Genomic DNA, 19,469 nt, shown 5'->3' on the forward strand with positions numbered 1-19,469 from the left:
TGACGCCTGGGCTCTGGGTTGGGACCCGGAATCTGGGTTTTTAAACTGTCTTTTGGTCCCTTGACTAGCGGTAGAGCACTTTCTGAGCAGACCTGGGGAACAGCAAACAGGAGCGGAGACAGGCGTCTGGATTCCTAGCCTGGGGCCCCACAGAGCCGGCTACTGACACTCAGGCGAAGCGCCTAGGTCTCGGGACACCCTGGCGGTGGGTGCTGACCCAGGCGCCTCGGGACACCCTGGAGGTGGGTGCTGCCCCAGGCGCCTCGGGACACCCTGGCGGTGTTGACCAGGCAGCGGCCAGCAGCGCCCCGGGCAGAAGGGCTCCTTACCTGTTTCTCCTGCAGGAGCCTCAGACACGAGTTCATGTGGCCCAGCTGGTCCTTGTCGTATTTGATGAGCTGGCTTTCTGTACTTTTTTGATTTTTCTCAACTTCCTCGTACAGATTATTTGCAAGTGAGTTCAGTCTAAGGGAAGAATTGTGTTATATTTTAGTAAGTACACTTTAGTGTTGAAGAAAATCTGTAGGTTGTTTTCTTTTGTGTGTGTGTGTGTGTTTGTGTTTTCAGATGATGAGGGTCAATGTGTGTAGCAAGTACTTAGGGGTGATGTGCGGCCGCGGGAGCACACTGTGGATCCGGCCCTGAGCGCGTGTTCAGCCCAGCTGCTGCCAATACCCTCCATGTGCCCTAAAACACAGGAGACAGAAACCCGTGCCACCAGGCAGGTTCCTCCCGGAGCCCTGGGCCATGCGTGTGTCTGGAAGCAATACTTGGCTGAGGCACCTGGGCTGGGAGTCGGGGTTGCCAGCTTCTGTAAAGGGTCACAGTAAATAGCTTAGGCTTTTGGGTCGGTCTCTTTTGCAACCACTGAGCTCTTGCTGCTGCCATTGCAGCCAGAAAGCAGCCACGGATGACACAGATCAGCATGGCTTATTTATAAACAAGAAACGAACAGAGGAGCATGCTTGTTGTCCATCTAACTTTACATATGCTGAAATAGAAATGTCTTATTCTCTTCACATGTCATTAAATGTAATTTTTTATTTAAAATTTATTATAAAGTGTGGGAAACAGTCTTAGCTGTGGGCACATTGGCTAGGGAACCGCTGCTCTACACAGGCCACCAGGAGGCTGGGAGAGGAGCTGGGCCAGACAGGACCTTCATCGGTTAAATGAGCAGAGAAAAGGCTGAGGTAGGAAGGGGGAAGGGAGAAGGAGCAGAGCCCCAAAGGACTTTGGGGAAGCAGAGTGTTCCTTGGTTGTCTTTTCTATCTCGGGTGAAATCATCAGTAAAGTGCCCATCGCCACCCATGGGTCTCTGTGAGTGGACTCTTTCGGGGCAGGGGAGGGGGAGGGCTTGAAGAGGTGCTGAGTTACTCATGGGGGCACACACAGAAGAAATAGGCAAAGGTGCAGGAAGGGACTGCTGGCATCCGGGTGATATGCCATAGGGATAGTAAATAACAGAGAATGGGGGATTTTAAAAAATGGAAGTGGTAAAAGGGTTGGAATCATATATCATCAATTTGAAAAGCCACTGTAGAGTGGCTGAGGGTGTGAGCCGAAAGGGGAGCCACATCTGGAATGACTAGGAAATACGGGACTGAGAAGAGGTGGGCTGAGGGGTGGGGACTGGCGAGTGGTTCCTGTATGTGTTTTCTGCATGTGACTTGCTCTTGGTGAGATGTCAGTTTCCAATTCCCTTTTAGACAAGGCAAAATATCAGATGGGTAGGAATAATGCATGTTGATATTGGAAATATTCATATTACTGTGGCTTGAAATAATAGTTGCTTTAAGAAAAAATTTACACAGATAATTTAGTGTGTGATATTTATCATTGAAAATTGCTTAAAACATGCTGGACATATACTGCATGTATATGCCTCTCTAGTTCTCCTGAAAAAGACACCTTAGAACCTAAGTTCCATGAGGGCAAGAATTTTACTTTGTTCATGGCTGTGAACAATGGCTAGAATATAGAAAGTGCTCAATAAAGAGTTGCTAAATCAATGAACAAATGAGTAATTTTTTCCTCATTCAATACCTTTTATTAGGGCTGTTCACAAATAAATCATAGACTTGCCAAGCTATTTAAAGATCTAATCTTTGATTTTCATCTTTCCTTCCCTGTTTCTGTTGGAAATATTAACAGTGATGGTTAAGGAGGGGTGTTAAATTCTCAGATAAGCCAGAGGTAGCTTTACAATTGAGAATTCAGCAGTCACTGCTCACCTTTAGTGTGAAAATAAAATGAAAGCATTTACTCTCATCACAGATACAATATTAAAATCCCTCTGAAAACCAATGTGCCCAAGTAATATCTCTGGAAGGGCATGTCAGTAATTGAAATTCTGAAATTTAAACAAAGCCATAAAGAATGAATCATTACTTATGATCCTTTCATTACAAGGTTTTGCCTGCGATTGGAGACTCATTTTCCTGGTAACAATCAGAAGTCAGACTCTGTCGGTAGTTTATGAAAGCATTATATAAATAGCATTCTCCTTGAAAGACAAAAAGGATAAAGTAAAAGTTTATGTAACTCTTGTTCTTTCCTTAGACTTTTCCCTAACATAATGGACATGCTTTACCAAATGGAAATGACTATTCTGTAATTGTAGAACTTACAGTTAAAGTCTTAACAAGATGAATTATCTTGAATGGTTTTCACATTTTAGTTCCCAAGGCCTCTATTCCAGTGGTTACGAGGATATTTCTATTAGATGTAGACATATATAGATAGATAGGTGGGTAGATGTATGTATGTATAGATAGATATTTAGATAGACAGACAGACAGACAGACAGCTTTTTTTTTTTATTTTTTCTCAAAACACAAAAGTCCGATTTTTAATTATGGTCAGAAACCTCACTAGGATAATGTTGGCTGGGTGTTTTTTTTTCTTTCTTAATTTTTATACAGGTTAAAATACACACCAAAGAGGGAAGTTACAAAAGAGTAAAATAAAATGGGATCCAGAGGCACAACAGAGCCCAGGGCAGAGCTGTGTGGAGAGTGAATTGAATGATGAGGGCAGAGTGTGAGGCTTGGAGCAAACATCCTAGTGATCACCCGGGTATGGTTGGCAAACACAAATGAGGACATGTCAGAAGCAAGGAATTAATTTCCAGAAACAATTTTTCTGCTAAGTGTATACTTATATACCTTAAAGTAATTTCTTATTAATATTCTGTGATTTCTGATTCGTGACATTAATTAAAAAGTAACTCCAACTCCGCTCTGACAGCAGACTTGTTTCCTGGTAATTATTCCAAATTGTACTTGAGCTTAAGTCCCAGTATGTTCACAGCGTCATACCTTTCTGGTTTCAAGCAGATGTGATCTTTTATTTCCCTAAATTTTCATACAGGATTAGTTTACTAATAAGGGGAATCATGAGATGGAAGCATCAAAGTTTAACAAAAATAACCTGAAATTTGTCGTCAGACGCTGTTCTAGCTGCATGGCTGGGTAAATTTCTTAATCTCTTTAATTATAAGTTTCCTCATCTTTAAAATGGGGTGGGACCCACTCTACGGAGTTGGGTGAACATTTCTGCCTGCTGATATATTTCATTTAACATTATCTTAACTTTTGTTTTACCTGTATTTAGCTTGTTACTATGCATTTTCTCCCCAATTATATGTGGCTATGATTATGTCTTTGGATATTCCAAAACACATATTATAGGTGCTCAAAACGATTCATTCATTCATTCATTCATTGGCTTCTATTTGTGCTGAGGATACAAAGATGAATGAGACATGTCCTTGCCTTGGATAGTTTGTTAGCATTTTCAAAGTTGTACAATAAAATTCAAGTCTATGCATTTGTTTCATTGACCAAATACTGTTTCTTTTTTTAAAAATTATCTTTATTGTTGGAAGTATTACAGATGTCCCCCTTTTCCCCATTGACCCTTTCTAGCCCTCACCTGCATCCCCACCCCAGGCCTTCATCACACTGTTGTCTGTGCCCATGGGTTATGCATATACTAGTATGCATACAAGTTCTTTGGTTGATCTCTTCCCACCCACCCACCCACCCTTGCCTTCCCTCTGTGATTCGACAGTCAAATACTATTTATTTTCTTATAAATCACTATCACCTAGACAGCATCAGCAGTAGGAGCCATGTAGACAAGTGACTGGTAGGTGCTGCCTCTGCCAAACCTGCACTAAGAGACAGCTGTGTTTCATGATGGCCCAGACTTGCTCTATAAGCCAGTGATGGCGAACCTTTTGAGCTCGGCGTGTCAGCATTTTGAAAAACCCTAACTTAACTCTGGTGCCGTGTCACATGTAGAAATTTTTGGATATTTGCAACCATAGTAAAACAAAGACTTATATTTTTGATATTTATTTTATATATTTAAATGCCATTTAACAAAGAAAAATCAACCAAAAAAATGAGTTCGCATGTCACCTCTGACACGCGTGTCATAGGTTCGCCATCACTGCTATAAGCACTAAGCTGTTGGCTTAGGTCATTACTTAGCTGACCATCTAAGACCCTTCTGGAAGAAAAGAGGCTCAATGCAGGGTTTGAATTACAGAGCCTGTGTGTCACCTTTGTTAGGTCTAGTGATCAGTGCCAAAGTCCCAGGAATTCACTAGCAAACCCTTAGACAATACTGTGACCTAAATTCAATATAAAATATATTTAGTTGACCATTAAACTTGAATTTGTTATTAAATTTTCTAAATGGGAAAATTAAACTTACCCTTCAATGTTATTAAAATGCTTTTAATCTCTTTGATCAGAAACACTTTAAAAAAAGAAAAACAAATTTTATGCACCATCTACTTTGATTTGACAAGTGCTCTGATTGAAAAAAAATAAAAAAGAGGCCTATCTCTGTCTTACATTCTCGTTGAGGAAAATGCATTTGCAATACATATCTCGGTTAAAGGTGAATATCTCTGATGTAAATGAACCCTATAAACTGATTTAAAAATGATAATCACAATACAAAATTTGACAAATAATAAGAATGTGTAATTCACAAAGAAAATTCAAATGATGAAGAGAATGCAAATGAAACAGAAGATGCTATTTTCCATTCTTTAATTGGCAAATATTAAAAAGAAATTCCAGTGTTAGTAAGAATGTTGAGAATGATCTGCTCACACTCTGCTGGTGGGAGTATAAATTGGTACATTTTTATAAAAATTGATAAATAAGGGAGAAACCAAGATGGTGGCATAAGTTAATGCCGGAGTTTGCTGCCTCGAACAACCACTTCAAAAATACAACTAAAAGACGGAACGGACATCATCCAGAACCACAGGAAGGCTGGCTGAGTAGAAGTTCTACAACTAGGAGGAAAGAGAAAAGCATACCGAGATTCAGAGGAGGCGCAGTGCTGAAGTAAAATACTAAGGTGTGGAGGTGCATGTGGAGCGGGCTGGCAGCTGAGGGCACGGTTGTCTGTTTCAATCGGGAGGGAGCCTCAGACTCTGAGCTCCAGATCCGGGCGAGTCTCTAGGGACCCAGACTAAAACGGGAGAAGCGGGACTGTCTGGCATCGGTCGGAATGCCAGGGCAGCTTTCTCTCCGAGGTTTGCAGCAGCTGCTGGGACTCTGAGAGACAGAGCCTCTGGGGACGGGACTGAGAGCAGCCATAACTGCTCACTCCGTCCGCCCTGTTGATCCTGTGTGACCCGCCCCGCCCAAGCCCTGCGCAGAGCCATTTGCCCGATAGCCTCAGGCAAAGGCTAGATTAGCACCTCCCCAGAGGACAGAAGTTTTCCCACTGCAGACACAGCTGATTCTCACAGTCAGTTGGCCTGGAGGTCAAATCCCCCTAGTATTAACTACAACAATCAAGGCTTAACTACAACAAGACTGCGCACAAAGACCACTAGGGGGTGCACCAAGAAAGCATAAAAAATGGGGAGACGAAGAAACAGGACAAAATTGTCAATGGAGGATATTGAGTTCAGAACCACACTTTTAAGGTCCCTCAAGAACTGTCTAGAAGCCGCCGATAAACTTATTGAGATCTACAAGAAATCTAATGAGACCCTTGATGTTGTGATAAAGAACCAACTAGAAATTAAGCATACACGGACTGAAATAAAGAATATTATACAGACTCCCAACAGCAGACCAGAGGAGCGCAAGAATCAAGTCAAAGATTTGAAATGCGAAGAAGCATAAAACACCCAACCAGAAAAGCAAAATGAAAAAAGAATCCGAAAATAGGAAGATAGTGTAAGGAGCCTCTGGGACAGCTTCAAGCATACCAACATCAGAATTATAGGGGTGCCAGAAGATGAGAGTGAGCAAGATATTGAAAACCTATTTGAAGAAATAATGACAGAAAACTTCCCCTTCCTGGTGAAAGAAATGGACTTACAACTCCAGGAAGCGCAGAGAACCCCAAACAAAAGGAATCCAAAGAGGACCACACCAAGACACATCATAATTAAAATGCCAAGAGCAAAAGACAAAGAGAGAATCTTAAAAGCAGCAAGAGAAAGAAACTCAGTTACCTACAAGGGAATACCCATACGACTGTCAGCTGATTTCTCAACAGAAACTTTGCAGGACAGAAGGGAGTGGCAAGAAATATTCAAAGTGATGAATGCCAAGAACCTACAACCAAGATTACTTTATCCAGCAAAGCTATCATTCAGAATTGAAGGTCAGATAAAGAGCTTCACAGATAAGGAAAAGCTAAAGGAGTTCATCACCACCAAACCAGTATTATATGAAATGCTGAAAGGTATCCTTTAAGAAGAGGAAGAAGAAGAAAAAGGTAAAGATACAAATTATGAACAACAAATATGCATCTATCAACAAGTGAATCTAAGAATCAAGTGAATAAATAATCGGATAAACAGAATGAACTGGTGATTATAATAGAATCAGGGACATAGAAAGGGAATGGACTGACTATTCTTGGGGGGGGAAAGGAGTGTGGGAGATGCGGGAAGAGACTGGACAAAAATCGTGCACCTATGGATGAGGACAGTGGGTGGGGAGTGAGGGCGGAGGGTGGGGCAGGAACTGGGAGGAGGGGAGTTATGGGGGGAAAAAGGAACAAATGTAATAATCTGAACAGTAAAGATTTAATTTAAAAAAATAAATAAATGATAAATACTCCAAGCAAAAAAAAAATTTAAAAAAATTGATAAATAATATCTTTGATCTAGGAATCTTGCCTGTAGAAACAAAAGCACCTATATCTAAGGTTATCTTAGGATATATATACATGATAATTTTCTGTTTGTTTATGGTAACTATAAACTGAAAAAATCTATCAATAAAATAAATGATTGAATTAATTATGGCATATATGTAAGTTAAAATATTATGCAGCTTTGAAAAATAGTATTCATTGATCTAGAGAGATATCCAAGCTATACTAGAAGAGAGTAAATTATTGAGTAATGTGTATAGAATTAATTTTTTAAAAAAACCATACTTTCGCCTGGCTAGTGTGGCTTAGTGGTTGAGTGTCGACCTATGAACTGATTCCAGGTCAGGGCACATGCCCAGGTTTCAGGCTCAATCCCCAGTAGGGGACATGCAGGAGGCAGCTGATCAATGATTCTCTCTCATCATTGATGTTGCTATCTCTCCCTCTCCCTTCCTTTGAAAATCAATAAAAATATATTTAAAAACAAACTGAAAACTCCATGCTTCCTCTCTCTATATGAGTAATTTATATATGTACATATAATATACATGTTATACATAAATATAAATACACACAAAACATCCTCTTTCTGTTATATACAGGGTGTCCCAAAAAGTGTATATACACTTAACAGATGATAGCTCAATTGATGCTTCTTTCTTTTCAGATTTAACCCATTGGAATGAATAATTATTCAAAGTGTATATACATTTCTTGGGACATCTTGTATTTATATTAAAAAGGAAGAAGCTGTGTTAGCATTGATTACATTAAGAAACTGAAATGGTGAATTTTTATTTTATTTTTGTTTCATTGTGTTTGTTATAATGAATGCATATTACTTTTTTATTGTTTAAAGTTTTACATATGTCTCCTTTTTCCCTGATTGACACCCCCCCCCGCCACTCCCACCCCCCAGGACAAGCCCCCACCCCCTCAGTGTTCGTGTCTATTTCTTATGCTAATGTGTATCATACAAGTCCTTTGGTTGATCTCTTACCCGCCCCCCCCCCCCTTCTCTTTGAGGTTGGATGATCTGTTCAGTGTTTCTTTGTTTCTGGATCTATTTTTGTTCATCAGTTTATGTTGTTCATTATATCCCACATATGAGTGAGATCATGTGATATTTATCTTTCTCCGACTGACTTATTTCATTTAGCGTAAAGCTCTCCAGGTCCATTTATGTTGTTGCACTGGTAAAATTCCTTCTTTTTTACAGCAGTGTAGTATTCCATTGTGTAGATGTACCATAGTTTTTTAATCCACTCATCTGCTGATGGGCACTTAGGCTGTTTGAAAATCTTAGCTATTATAAATTGTGCTACTATGAACATATGGGTGCATATGTCCTTTCTGATTGGTGTTTCTGGTTTCTTGGGATATATTCCCAGAAGTGGGATTACTGGGTTGAATGGTGTTACTTTTTAATTTAAAAATGATGGAAAAAGTTTAAATAAAAAAGAGTCAATTGTGTAATTGACTCATTAGAACTCATAAATATTTGCTGGGGAAAAATCTGGTTTATAAACTTAGTATAACCTACAGTAATACTAATGAAATTTTAAAACTTCATTATTTCAAGTGAGAGATTCAAGTTTATGCTATTACAAAAACTGCCGACATTCAGATTTAACTACTTAGATTATTTGTCTATAAGCCAGTTTCCCACAAGACTAAAGACAGAAAAAGTACACAGCATTACCAGTACAGCAGTTAGCCCTAGATCCTAAACATTGCCTTTCCCCCTCTTTCCTAGTTGTTAATACACTTCATCTCTTTAAGCCAGTCTTCCATTTCAGATTATAAATCCCATTCTCCCCCAGTGCAATCAGTTCATAAACTGTACTTCTAGAAATGGTTTACTTTTCTACTTTTCTTTGGTCATTTTTCTCTATCTTAATTCAAAGCTAAATGAATTAGATGAAGCACCACACAGATATTTATTGAGCATTATCATTGTGCTAGGTCTTAGGAACAGAATAGGCTTTTTTGGAGTCTGAATAAAGTGGGTGTTTTCTCTTTACTCAAGACATTTTCTTCTCTGAGCTTTAGTTATGAGTACTGTTCCTAGGACACATTTCCCAATTTAACATCTCTAAAATTGGGAGGTATCTTAAAGTTAGGTGTACTATGGTTTAATTGTTAGCTCCATGTCACAGAGGTGCAAAAATATATGGTACATCTATAGTCAGTGGCACTTAGATTTCTTGAAATATGGTAGAGATGGGGCGGGAAAATGGAGAAAGCTGAGTATTATTAGAATACCAGATTTGGTCAAGGCATTAAATCCAAGTGATGTGAGAGAGACAGGAAAAAGAACAAGGGTAGGAGGGGCTGCGAGGCAGCACCAGCCTAGTGACTAGAATGCTCCCTTGCCTGCACCAGAGTCCCAGGAAATGTGGCCATTCAAACAAGCAAAGATTTGAGGATGAGGAGGCCAGAAATGTGAATATTTGTGGATTCTTGTCTCCTTTACTGCTTTCTCCATTATATAGGGCAAAAACTCAATTTAAGATGGGGTAGAGACCGGCCTTCAAAAGGGATAATGTAAAGGAGCAAGTAGAGGGTCTTAGAAAAAAATCTTAGAAAAGTCTTTTTAAAAAGCTTTTGTAATCAAAGTTGTTTTAAAAATTAATTGATAATCGTGTGCAATCGATGTCTATTCAATAGTGCTTTACGTTGAAGCATTTTAATACACAATTGATGATAAGTTAAAATTCCTCTATAGGAAAGATCTGAGTGAGTATATTAATTCAGTTGAGATATGATTGAAAGAGAATGATGAAATTAATATTTTTTTTCTTTTATTATGAATATTGCATAAGCTACTTTAGTGAGATATTCTCTGTATCAGTTTCGTTGCTTTATTTCTAGACCAGGTTTATGTTTTGGGGTAGGTTTTTATTTAATGCCAATGCTTTCATTAGGCAAAACACTTTAGAATGCATTTAACAGAATTAAATATCTTCCATTTACTTACTTGAACTCCAAAAGGTTCATTTCAAGGCGATAATCCCCTTGGACCATCTTTAAATTTGAGGTTTGTTCAGAATTGGAAGCCTCTATCTTTCCTAAGAGCTGCATTACCTAATGAAAGTACAAAAAGGAACTTTTTTTGTGTGTGAACAAAACCAGTAGCCCTTACATTAATCATACTTCATTCCTAAAGGAGCCAGGAAGCAGACTTGAGTCTAAAACACATTTTCATTTGAAAATGATTTTTTTTCAAAGGAATGATTCAATAATTATAGAACCATCTCCAGGGAAAGAAAAGTGGAGTATTCATTCTGCTGTCTTTTAATATTCTTTTGATAATAGGCTGCCTAATGATACACAGAAGCATACTATTGACATTAGTTTGTTTAGCTATTTGTTGCTTTTTTAAAATAATGTTTTTATTGATTTTTAGAGAGAGAGAGGAAGGAAGAAGGGTATATATAGAGAGACATCACTGATCAGTATGCCCCCTACTAGGGATCGTAACTTGCAACCTGAGCATGTGCCCTGACTGGGAATCAAACCGGTGACCTCTTGGTTCCTGTGTTGGTGCTCAACCACTGATGCACACTGGCTAACTATTTGTTAATTTGATTATTTCTTTACTTTGTCTTCCCAGTAATAATGCAAACCACTATGTCCTCTACCACCACTATATCCTCAGTGCACATTGGATGGCCAATGGTAAATATTCACAAAATACTTATTGAATATGTGTTTAAATGTACAATCAGGGTCTGAGAAAAACACACATGAGTGGTGGCCTAAGATGAGGCCTCAGGAATTTCCAGGAGGGATTCTGACATGAGCACAAGTGAATCCCAAGTGAAATGACTGTAGAGCACATACAGCTAGGATGGGAGTGCCTTCTACTATGTCAGAAACATTGAGGACATTCCTTTAGGTAAAAAGATTGGATTGGAAAATCTAGACATAATTGTGCCTGAAATAATCACTGTTAAGGGGAATGAAGCTCCATGATTAGCTTTGGCCACAGACCTCGCTCCTGCAACAGAGGGTCACCTGGAGGAGAGTAGCCACTTAACAAAATCAGAGTTCTCTCAGAAGAGAAAGGGGGGAACTATGGGAGGGTTGGAAGAGATAAATGTTGGGTGGGAAACCAATAGCACATGGATGGCTATTTATAGGAGACACATTTAAAACAGGCTTTTGATAGGAGGCACACTAAAAGGCAGGATTGTTTTAACAGTAAAAATAATATGCAAGTACATGCCTGGTAAAAGCAAAGAAAAAGAAAGCAGGCCAGGCAATATTGTTAGATAAAATATGATTCAAGGCAAAATATGTTAAATCAACAAAGGTGGTCACTTTTATAGATTAAAAGTAGAATCCACAGTGAAGAATAAAGGTTTGAACCTATATTTACCTTACATTTTGAACTAAAAACTAGCAGTTGAAGAATTACAAGGATAAACTAAGAGAAATGATATACTAGTGATCTTAAATGACTTTTCTTGACTCTTTACTGGTCAAATAAGTACAATATAAATAAGGATATAGAAAGATATGAAAAACAAAAAGTTTATTTAGTAGATTTACATACCAATCTGATTTGCAAACATTTATTCTTTCCTAGCCCCCCTGACCCTTCCAATACCCAAGCCCATGTGGCTATAAAGAACCTTCCAAATTATTCCAAAAGAAGAAAAGGCCCAGCCATTACTTTTACCTATCCCGCCTGAACCTAGACCTAAATAAGTAAAAAGAAAAAAATTCTGTTCATCTGAATAAAGCCCCCCCCCCCCCCCCACTATTATGTGTAAATCCAGTGTTTCACATGAAAATGTGCTCTCGGATCTCCTATACAAGGAGCATAATTGGCCAATGACCTTGACTGCTGAGCCTAAAACCATCACCATGTACACTTCCCACTGGCTGCTCCCGCCAATGCCTGAGTAGTATTCCTCTGATGAGTGACTGGCTCAAGGAACCTGATGAAACTTCGTTAACATGGGGTTTCAGTCTAAGGCAGCGGTTCTCAACATGTGGGTCACGACCCCTTTGGGGATCGAATGACCCTTTCACAGGGGTCGCCTAAGACCATCGGAAAACACATATATAATTATATATTGTTTTTGTGATTAATCACTATGCTTTAATTATGCTCAATTTGTAACAATGAAAATACATCCTGCATATCAGATATTTACATTACGATTCATAACAGTAGCAAAATTACAGTTATGAAGTAGCAATGAAAATAATTTTATGGTTGGGGGTCACCACAACATGAGGAACTGTATTAAAGGGTCGCGGCATTAGGAAGGTTGAGAACCACTGGTCTAAGGCCTTCCTTCCCCGTCTTTTTCACAGAAGTTGGACCTGTATTGCAGTCTGATATCTATCTCCATCTCCTCCTGCTCCCTCCCCATTTCCCTTCAGTTATTTTCCCTCTCAATAAATCTCTTGCACATGTAATTCCTTAATGGTATTTACTTCTCACAGGACTAACACAAGTGTCAAAGAATAAATCAACTCTGCAATTGTAATTTAGGAAAGAATAATGAGAACATTACATATCAAAAGGACACAGAACATCTATAGAGGTAAATTTGTGGTATTAAAGGTTTCCATAATTATACAAGGCAGAGTGAAGCTATATAAACGAATCGTTCCATCCACAAAATTAAAAGGAGGATAATAAACCTAACCAAAGGAAAGCAGGAGGAAGAAGCTGACTAACTGTGGAAGGCAGAATGGCTCACAAAGACATCTATGCCCTCTCTGTGGGCCCTGTGACTATGTGATGTTAGATGGCCAAAGGGAATTGCAGCTGTGGTTAAGGTTGCAGACCTTGAAATGGGGAGACTATACTGTCTTCTCTAAGTGGCCCAATCTAATCACCTGAGCCCCTTAAAAGCAGGTAACGTTCTCTACTTGGAGTCAGAGATTTGAAGTGTGAGATGAATTTGATCTGCTATTGCTGGAGAGAGACGACATTGAAAACACCAGAAGGTCGGCAGGTAGCTGGAGGAAGATCAGTCCCCAACTGAGAGCCAGCAAGGACCTCAGACCTACAACTTCCAGAAATGGAATTGGGCCAAACACTTATGAATGAGCCTAGAAGAGGGCTCATCCCCAGAGCCTTCCCGAAAGGAACACAGCCCTGCTGACACGTCCGTTTCAGCCTGTGCGCTCCTCGGCGAGGAACCAGCCTAGTCCTCCCAGACCTTTGACCTACAAAAATGGAGATAATGTATTTGTTTTATTATAAACCACTAGGCGTGTGGTTGATTTCTTATGGCAGCAATATAAAATGAATATACAAACATTTAAAAAATTAAGGAACAAAAAATTATGGGATTAATGTGTAAATTCAAGGGCTGTTCTTTTTTGAAAATGTAATAGGCAAAGTTTGTTATATTCTAAACATGAAGAAAAGAGAAAACAAAAATATTTAAATTAGGAATAAGAAAAGATGTAGTTATAAATATCTATGATCCAAATAACATAGCAAACACATTTACAAAGCTGAAATTATAGATGAAATGGAAACTCAATAATTATAAGATACTTTAATTCTCCTTTCTCAATCTGAGACAGAAAAAGGAGATACAAAAAAAAAAATAGGATAAAAAGACCTAACAAATAAGCTATTTTTTATAGATTTCAACTAAACTTTGTACCCTAAAAGTACTGAACATACATTCTTTTAGAACATGTACAAAATTTTACTCTCCAGCTACACACACACACAAAACTCAAAATATTCCAAAAACTAAAGCCAGCATATAACAAATTTTAATTACAACGAAATAAAATTAAAAATGAGTACTAGCATAACAAAACAGAAAATTCTTTACTCGGGGAAAAAACCAACAACAATAACTCCTCTATTAAATAAAAAGCACAATATGCAATTGCAAACTTTCTAGGAAACATTAATGAGAACATTACATAGCAAACCAGAGGGGATATAGGAATGAATGAATGCTCAGGGAACATTTGCAGTCATAAATGATTATATCGGTAAAAAAAGAAAGAATGTAAATACACTAAGGCAAAAAGTCAGGAAATGAACAGCAAAGCAAACTGCAGGAAAGGAAAAAAATATTTTTATAAAGTCAGTACAACATTAATTACAAAAATCTGAAAATACTGCAGAAAACCCCAGAGACTAATCTCATTTATAAACATTGATCAAGATTTTTATTTTTTTCTCCTAACTTAAATATTTATTAGCCTGGAAAAAGGACTCAGCCTGCACCCCGCCCCTTCCCAAACCACTTCCCGAATCAAGGGACAGGACTCAAAGGAGTTGTTTCAAATAAGCCAGAATGTGTCTGGGGAAGAACAATCATTCATTCCTGAGACCTGACATTACAATCACATGTGTTTGCCAAGGAGCGGAGGGGGCCAGTGAGAATGGAAGATGGACTAGATGAGGGGAAACAGGATGGGCCCTTCTTTGTCACAGTTTGGGCTCAGGGAAGGGTTGAGATAAACATGTATTTTTGAAAGAGGGGAGATTTGAAGAGAGGCAAAGGAAGGTCAAGGGCTGGCTCACCCTGACCACTTAGCATGGTAGAAAGAAAAAGGGAGTGGAGGACTCAGCACCTGAGAGAGGAGAATCCCAGGGCTTCTTTTTCAACCCCACTGTGAATAGAGGCAAAAAGCTCTGCTTCCTTTCCCTTCAGGGAATTCAGAAAGGTCTGCCTGAAGGCAAGAGGGCACGGTGACAGGCCTGTAGCTCCAGCCCAGGCTAAGTTTCTCCTCATTCATTTCCAAAGGCCCCGCCCAAGAGAACTACTGAAATAGGAGTACAAGATTCTGCCCCTGCTCTCCGGGATCAAGAAAGGGGAGTGGAGACAAGGCACAAAGACCCTGGGTACAACGATGAACAGTGTGGCCAAATAGAACAAGGATGCCTGCCTTCACCTGGTAGGTAGCTGGGCCTTTGCTAGCAGCAGGAACCACATCAAAAGGGCTCACAGAAATGGCCTGCAGAACAGGTCTTATTCCTAGGAAGTCAGGGGGAAAGCCTCAGTTGGTATGGCACCATCTTGGGTGGGATGACAGAGGGCAGTGGGCAGACCACTCCCACGACAACACTTCTGCCTCAGCTCCCGGTGGTTCTCCAGACGGTCCCCATGGCTGGCAATCAGGGGGGAAACATGTTGTGTTTCACATGATCAGACACTGTTCGCCATCGGCACCTGGTGGGCCTGACAGATTGAGGGCATCCAGGTCAAAATTGAGGCCAGGAGGCATCTCCCCAGCCAGCGCTTTTGGAGGAGGGCCCAAATCCTGTAGCTGCTGCATCAGGTCCAGCACAGTCTCAAAACGAGCCTTCTGAGTGGCCTCACTGCCGGTGGGGGTCTGTCTCTGCTTCAAACTGCTCACACATCTTGCCCATGACACTGCGCTGTTCCTGGTATTTTCCAAACTGTTCTGGAGGTCGAGATTCCCGGTGACTCTGCAACCATTCTGGATACTTTTCTGTGATCTCCTTCAGTGATGGGTGCAGCACCTCCCTGGACAGTAGGTTCTGCAGGATACTCTGCATGATGGGGAGGATGTTTCCTTCACCACCCTCTTCCTCCATGCCCAGCCCTTCGATGGCCTTGGCCAGCTCCTCTTCTGACATGCCTGAGTTCTGCATCAGTGGCGTTTTTGGCCAGTCCACTTCGTGTCTCCTTTAGGCAAGAAGTGAATTCTTGTTGGGAAGTTACATCACTACTCACTGTTCCAGCAGCCTGAGAGCTTTTGGAACTGCTCCACCAGGTGGGGCTCTTCCTCAGCCAACTCCTTCATTGCCTTTTCTAACTCTGCAGGGGCTTGGGAAGCCAGCTCACTGTCTAATGGTTCCTGGAAAAACTGCTCTTGGGAGGCGAAGAGGGCATCTTTGGCAGTGTCTCCTGGCGACCTCTTCTGGGCCCTGAAGCATCAGGGGCTGTGGTGGTAGGAGGGGTCCTGGGGAGGGTCTGGCCTTATCGAAATCATTGAGAGCACTTTCCAGAAGCTCTTCAATTCCCCGCCTGCCTCGGCCCCTACCCCACAGTCCCCCAAGATTTTTAAATAAAATATCAGCAAACAGTATCTAGCAGCAGAATAAAAAAATATAATCAAGTGCAATTTATTTTTTTAAAAGTAAAGATGGTTTAATAATAGGAAATATATTAATATGAATAATTATGCTAGTAAAACTGAGGAGAAACCTCATATGATTATCTCCACAAATGCTGAAAAGGCCATTAACAACATTTATAATTCTTGATTAAAAAATAAATAACAGTAATAAAATAGGAATAGTTGTGTATTAAGCATGTTTATGGAGAAAACTTACTTCCCCTTCATAAAGGAAACAGAGGAGTAATTTCTGTTAAAATCAGGAACAAAAGCAGTAAGCCCACCACCCCCGCTCTACTATAAATATTGTACTGGAGTTATTAACAAAAGCAGTTAGGAAAGGGAGAAAAATTGTTTGTAGGAAAATAGAAAAAGATGAGGCAAATTTCTTTAAAAATTATATGATTGTGTGTCTGGGGAAACAAAAAACAACTGAAAAATTACTAATATCAAGAAGAGAATTCACTAAGTTAGTGGAGAATAAAATCAATATATCCTTCAAATATAAAATTAACAACTAGTCAGAAGATATAATGAAACCCCATTACAATAAACTAAAATAAAATCTTGAAATACATATATATATTTTTTTAAATATATTTTATTGATTTTTTACAGAGAGGAAGGGAGAGAGACAGAGAGCCAGAAACATCGATGAGAGAGAAACATCGATCAGCTGCCTCCTGCACATCTCCCACTGGGGATGTGCCCGCAACCCAGGTACATGCCCCTGACCGGAATCGAACCTGGGACCCTTCAGTCCGCAGGCCGACACTCTATCCACTGAGCCAAACCGGTTTCGGCTCTTGAAATATATTTAAGAAGAAATGATACCAAAATCATATGAGGAAGATTTGAAACCCCTCCTGACGGGTATAAGAGCAAATGGGAAACATTCTATATTTTTAGATAAAACACTCAGCATTATGACTATGTCAATGCTGAAGTTAATTTATAAATTTAATAGGATTCAATAAAATTAAAGCAGAGTGTATTTGTTGATTTATTTGTTGGAATTAGGTTGTTTTTAAAATCATGTGCAAAAACAATTATCACCAAGAAAAGGGAAAAAAAGAAAGCAATGGAAGGGACTAGCCCTATTAGACATTAAAAATACTATAAGGTTTCAATAATTAAAATAATAAAGACACATCCTATTAGTAAGAAAAATTCAAATGGCTCAAGTGTTTAAATGAAAACAATAAAACATTAAAAATGCTAGAAGAAAATATGAGCAATTCTTTCAGGCCTTTGTGTAGGCAAACTCTTTTTGTGACTTGAAATTTCAGAAGCCACAATAGAGAAGATGGATAAATTCAGCTACAGATAAAGATCATACGCATCTCAAAAGACAAATAACAAACTGGGAAAATCTATTTGCAGCTCACATAAACAAAAATCTCCTAGAAATTGAGAAGAAAACTAGGCCAATAGGGAAATGGATAAAAGACACAAACAGACTGCTTACTGAAAAAACAAAACAAAACACACAAAACAAAACACACAAATAGCTCTTAAATATATGAAAAGATGCTAAATCTTGTTCATAATAAGAAAGGCCAATTAAAACACAGAGAAGCTCTCTTTTTCCTATAAGAATGGCAAAATTTAAAAGTCAAACAATAGTCATTGGTGAGCCAATGAAGATATAGAACATTTTACTTATTGCTGGTGGGTGTGCAATATGGTAAAACTCCTGCAGGGAACAAGGTCTTTCAAAATAGCAAGCACATGTACCTTTCACCTGCCATCCCACTTCTGATATTTATCTTTCAGACATACCTACATATACACACAATGCCTTAAAGGCCAGGTTATACATTCCAGCATTGTTTCAAAATATTGAAATGAACCAATGTCCCTGATGAGAGAGAGTGAAATGAACTGTTATATACAAAGGAAGAGTATGCACTTGTGTAAAAAGAATGAGTGAGCTCTCCATGTCCTGATATGGTGGACTTCTGAGATATATTTGTTCAGGGGGAAAAAGAGATGATGTATTGTAATATTTATAATATGCTATCTCTTGTGTAATAAAGGGGAAACAAAGAATGTATATTTGCATTTGCTTGTATCTGCATAAAGGCACATTGAGAGGATCCAAACAGACTGGTAAAAATGATTATCTATGAGAGGCATGAAAGAATGTGATAATTGGTAACAGAGGTAGAAGTGAAAATTCTCAGGATACATTATCTTATATAGTTTTGATTTTTGGACGATGTGTATGCATTACCTGTTTAAAAAAAAAACTAAGAGAAACTACAGTCCAGTGTCACTTTGCTTTTGAACTTAGATACAGAATCAACTACTATACAGGGACTGCATCGATTTTATTACAGAAATGCAAGAATGTGTTTTACTATTGGGAAATGTAATGACACAGCACACGAGAAGTCCAAAAAAATAAACAAACAAACCCAAACTAAAAAACAGTCAATATGGGGATTTAGACATTTGTTGATGTCTAAAAGGCATTTGGTAAAATTAAATGTTCAGTCCTAATGAAAACAAAGTAGGAATTGATGGATACTTTCTTGACATGGTTAAAAGTATATCAAATCAACAGCTAACAGCAAACAGCAAAAATCTTCCAATATAATCAGGAACCAAATAAGTTTGCCCTCTATAACAACATTTATTTAACGATGTTCTAGAAGTTTTGGTCAAGCTTTAAGAAAAAAGTAATTAGGTATTAAATCAGAAAACCAGAGATAAATTTGTCGTCAACAGAATTGAGTACCTTGAAAAACGAAGAGAGTACACAAAAAATGATTAGGAATAATTAGATGGGTGCATAGGGGGGTGGACAAGTGGCCCCAGGGGACTGGAGTAAACGTGGACATAGTCCTACTGCTGTGTACTCCTGTGAACCTTCTGCTCTTGATAAACCCGCTCCCAGAAGCAAATAAGCAAATAATCAAACACCAAACTTTCATCATCCCCAATTTCCAAAGAACTTCCACTTCGTTCTGCTCAAACAACTTTAGAAGAGATGTGCTTGTTTCACATCAGGCATGTGACAAAGTGGGGCACAGAGACTTTGCACCGGCTCTTTTAGTCAAACCACTAACTGCAGGAGAAAGAGGAGAGGCATTTTAGGCAGAAACAAACAAGAAGATAGAGGCTGTGCAATACTGGAATGGGGACCTCATTGCAGGTAGGTCAGTATCACTGGGTATAAAAGGTGAACTAGGAGGCACACAGGGTGAGCTGAAGAGATAAGCAGGGGT

General features: G+C 39.2%; 1 protein-coding gene and 1 pseudogene across 1 annotated transcript in view; both read right to left on the reverse strand.

The window, feature by feature from the left end:
- Positions 1 to 19,469, reverse strand: part of FAM81B (family with sequence similarity 81 member B) — a gene marked incomplete at its 5' end in the record, with an annotated part of 54,647 nt that overhangs the window by 3,085 nt on the left and 32,093 nt on the right. The window contains 2 exons of the mRNA XM_014454082.2: positions 330 to 465; positions 10,130 to 10,236. Coding sequence (XP_014309568.2) covers positions 330 to 465; positions 10,130 to 10,236 — 243 coding nt within the window. The remainder of the gene's footprint in view (positions 1 to 329; positions 466 to 10,129; positions 10,237 to 19,469) is intronic.
- Positions 15,290 to 17,987, reverse strand: LOC102439462 (annotated as a pseudogene).

This window comes from Myotis lucifugus, unplaced genomic scaffold, assembly GCF_000147115.1.
Source record: "Myotis lucifugus unplaced genomic scaffold, Myoluc2.0 scaffold_0, whole genome shotgun sequence".
Lineage (NCBI taxonomy): Eukaryota > Metazoa > Chordata > Mammalia > Chiroptera > Vespertilionidae > Myotis > Myotis lucifugus.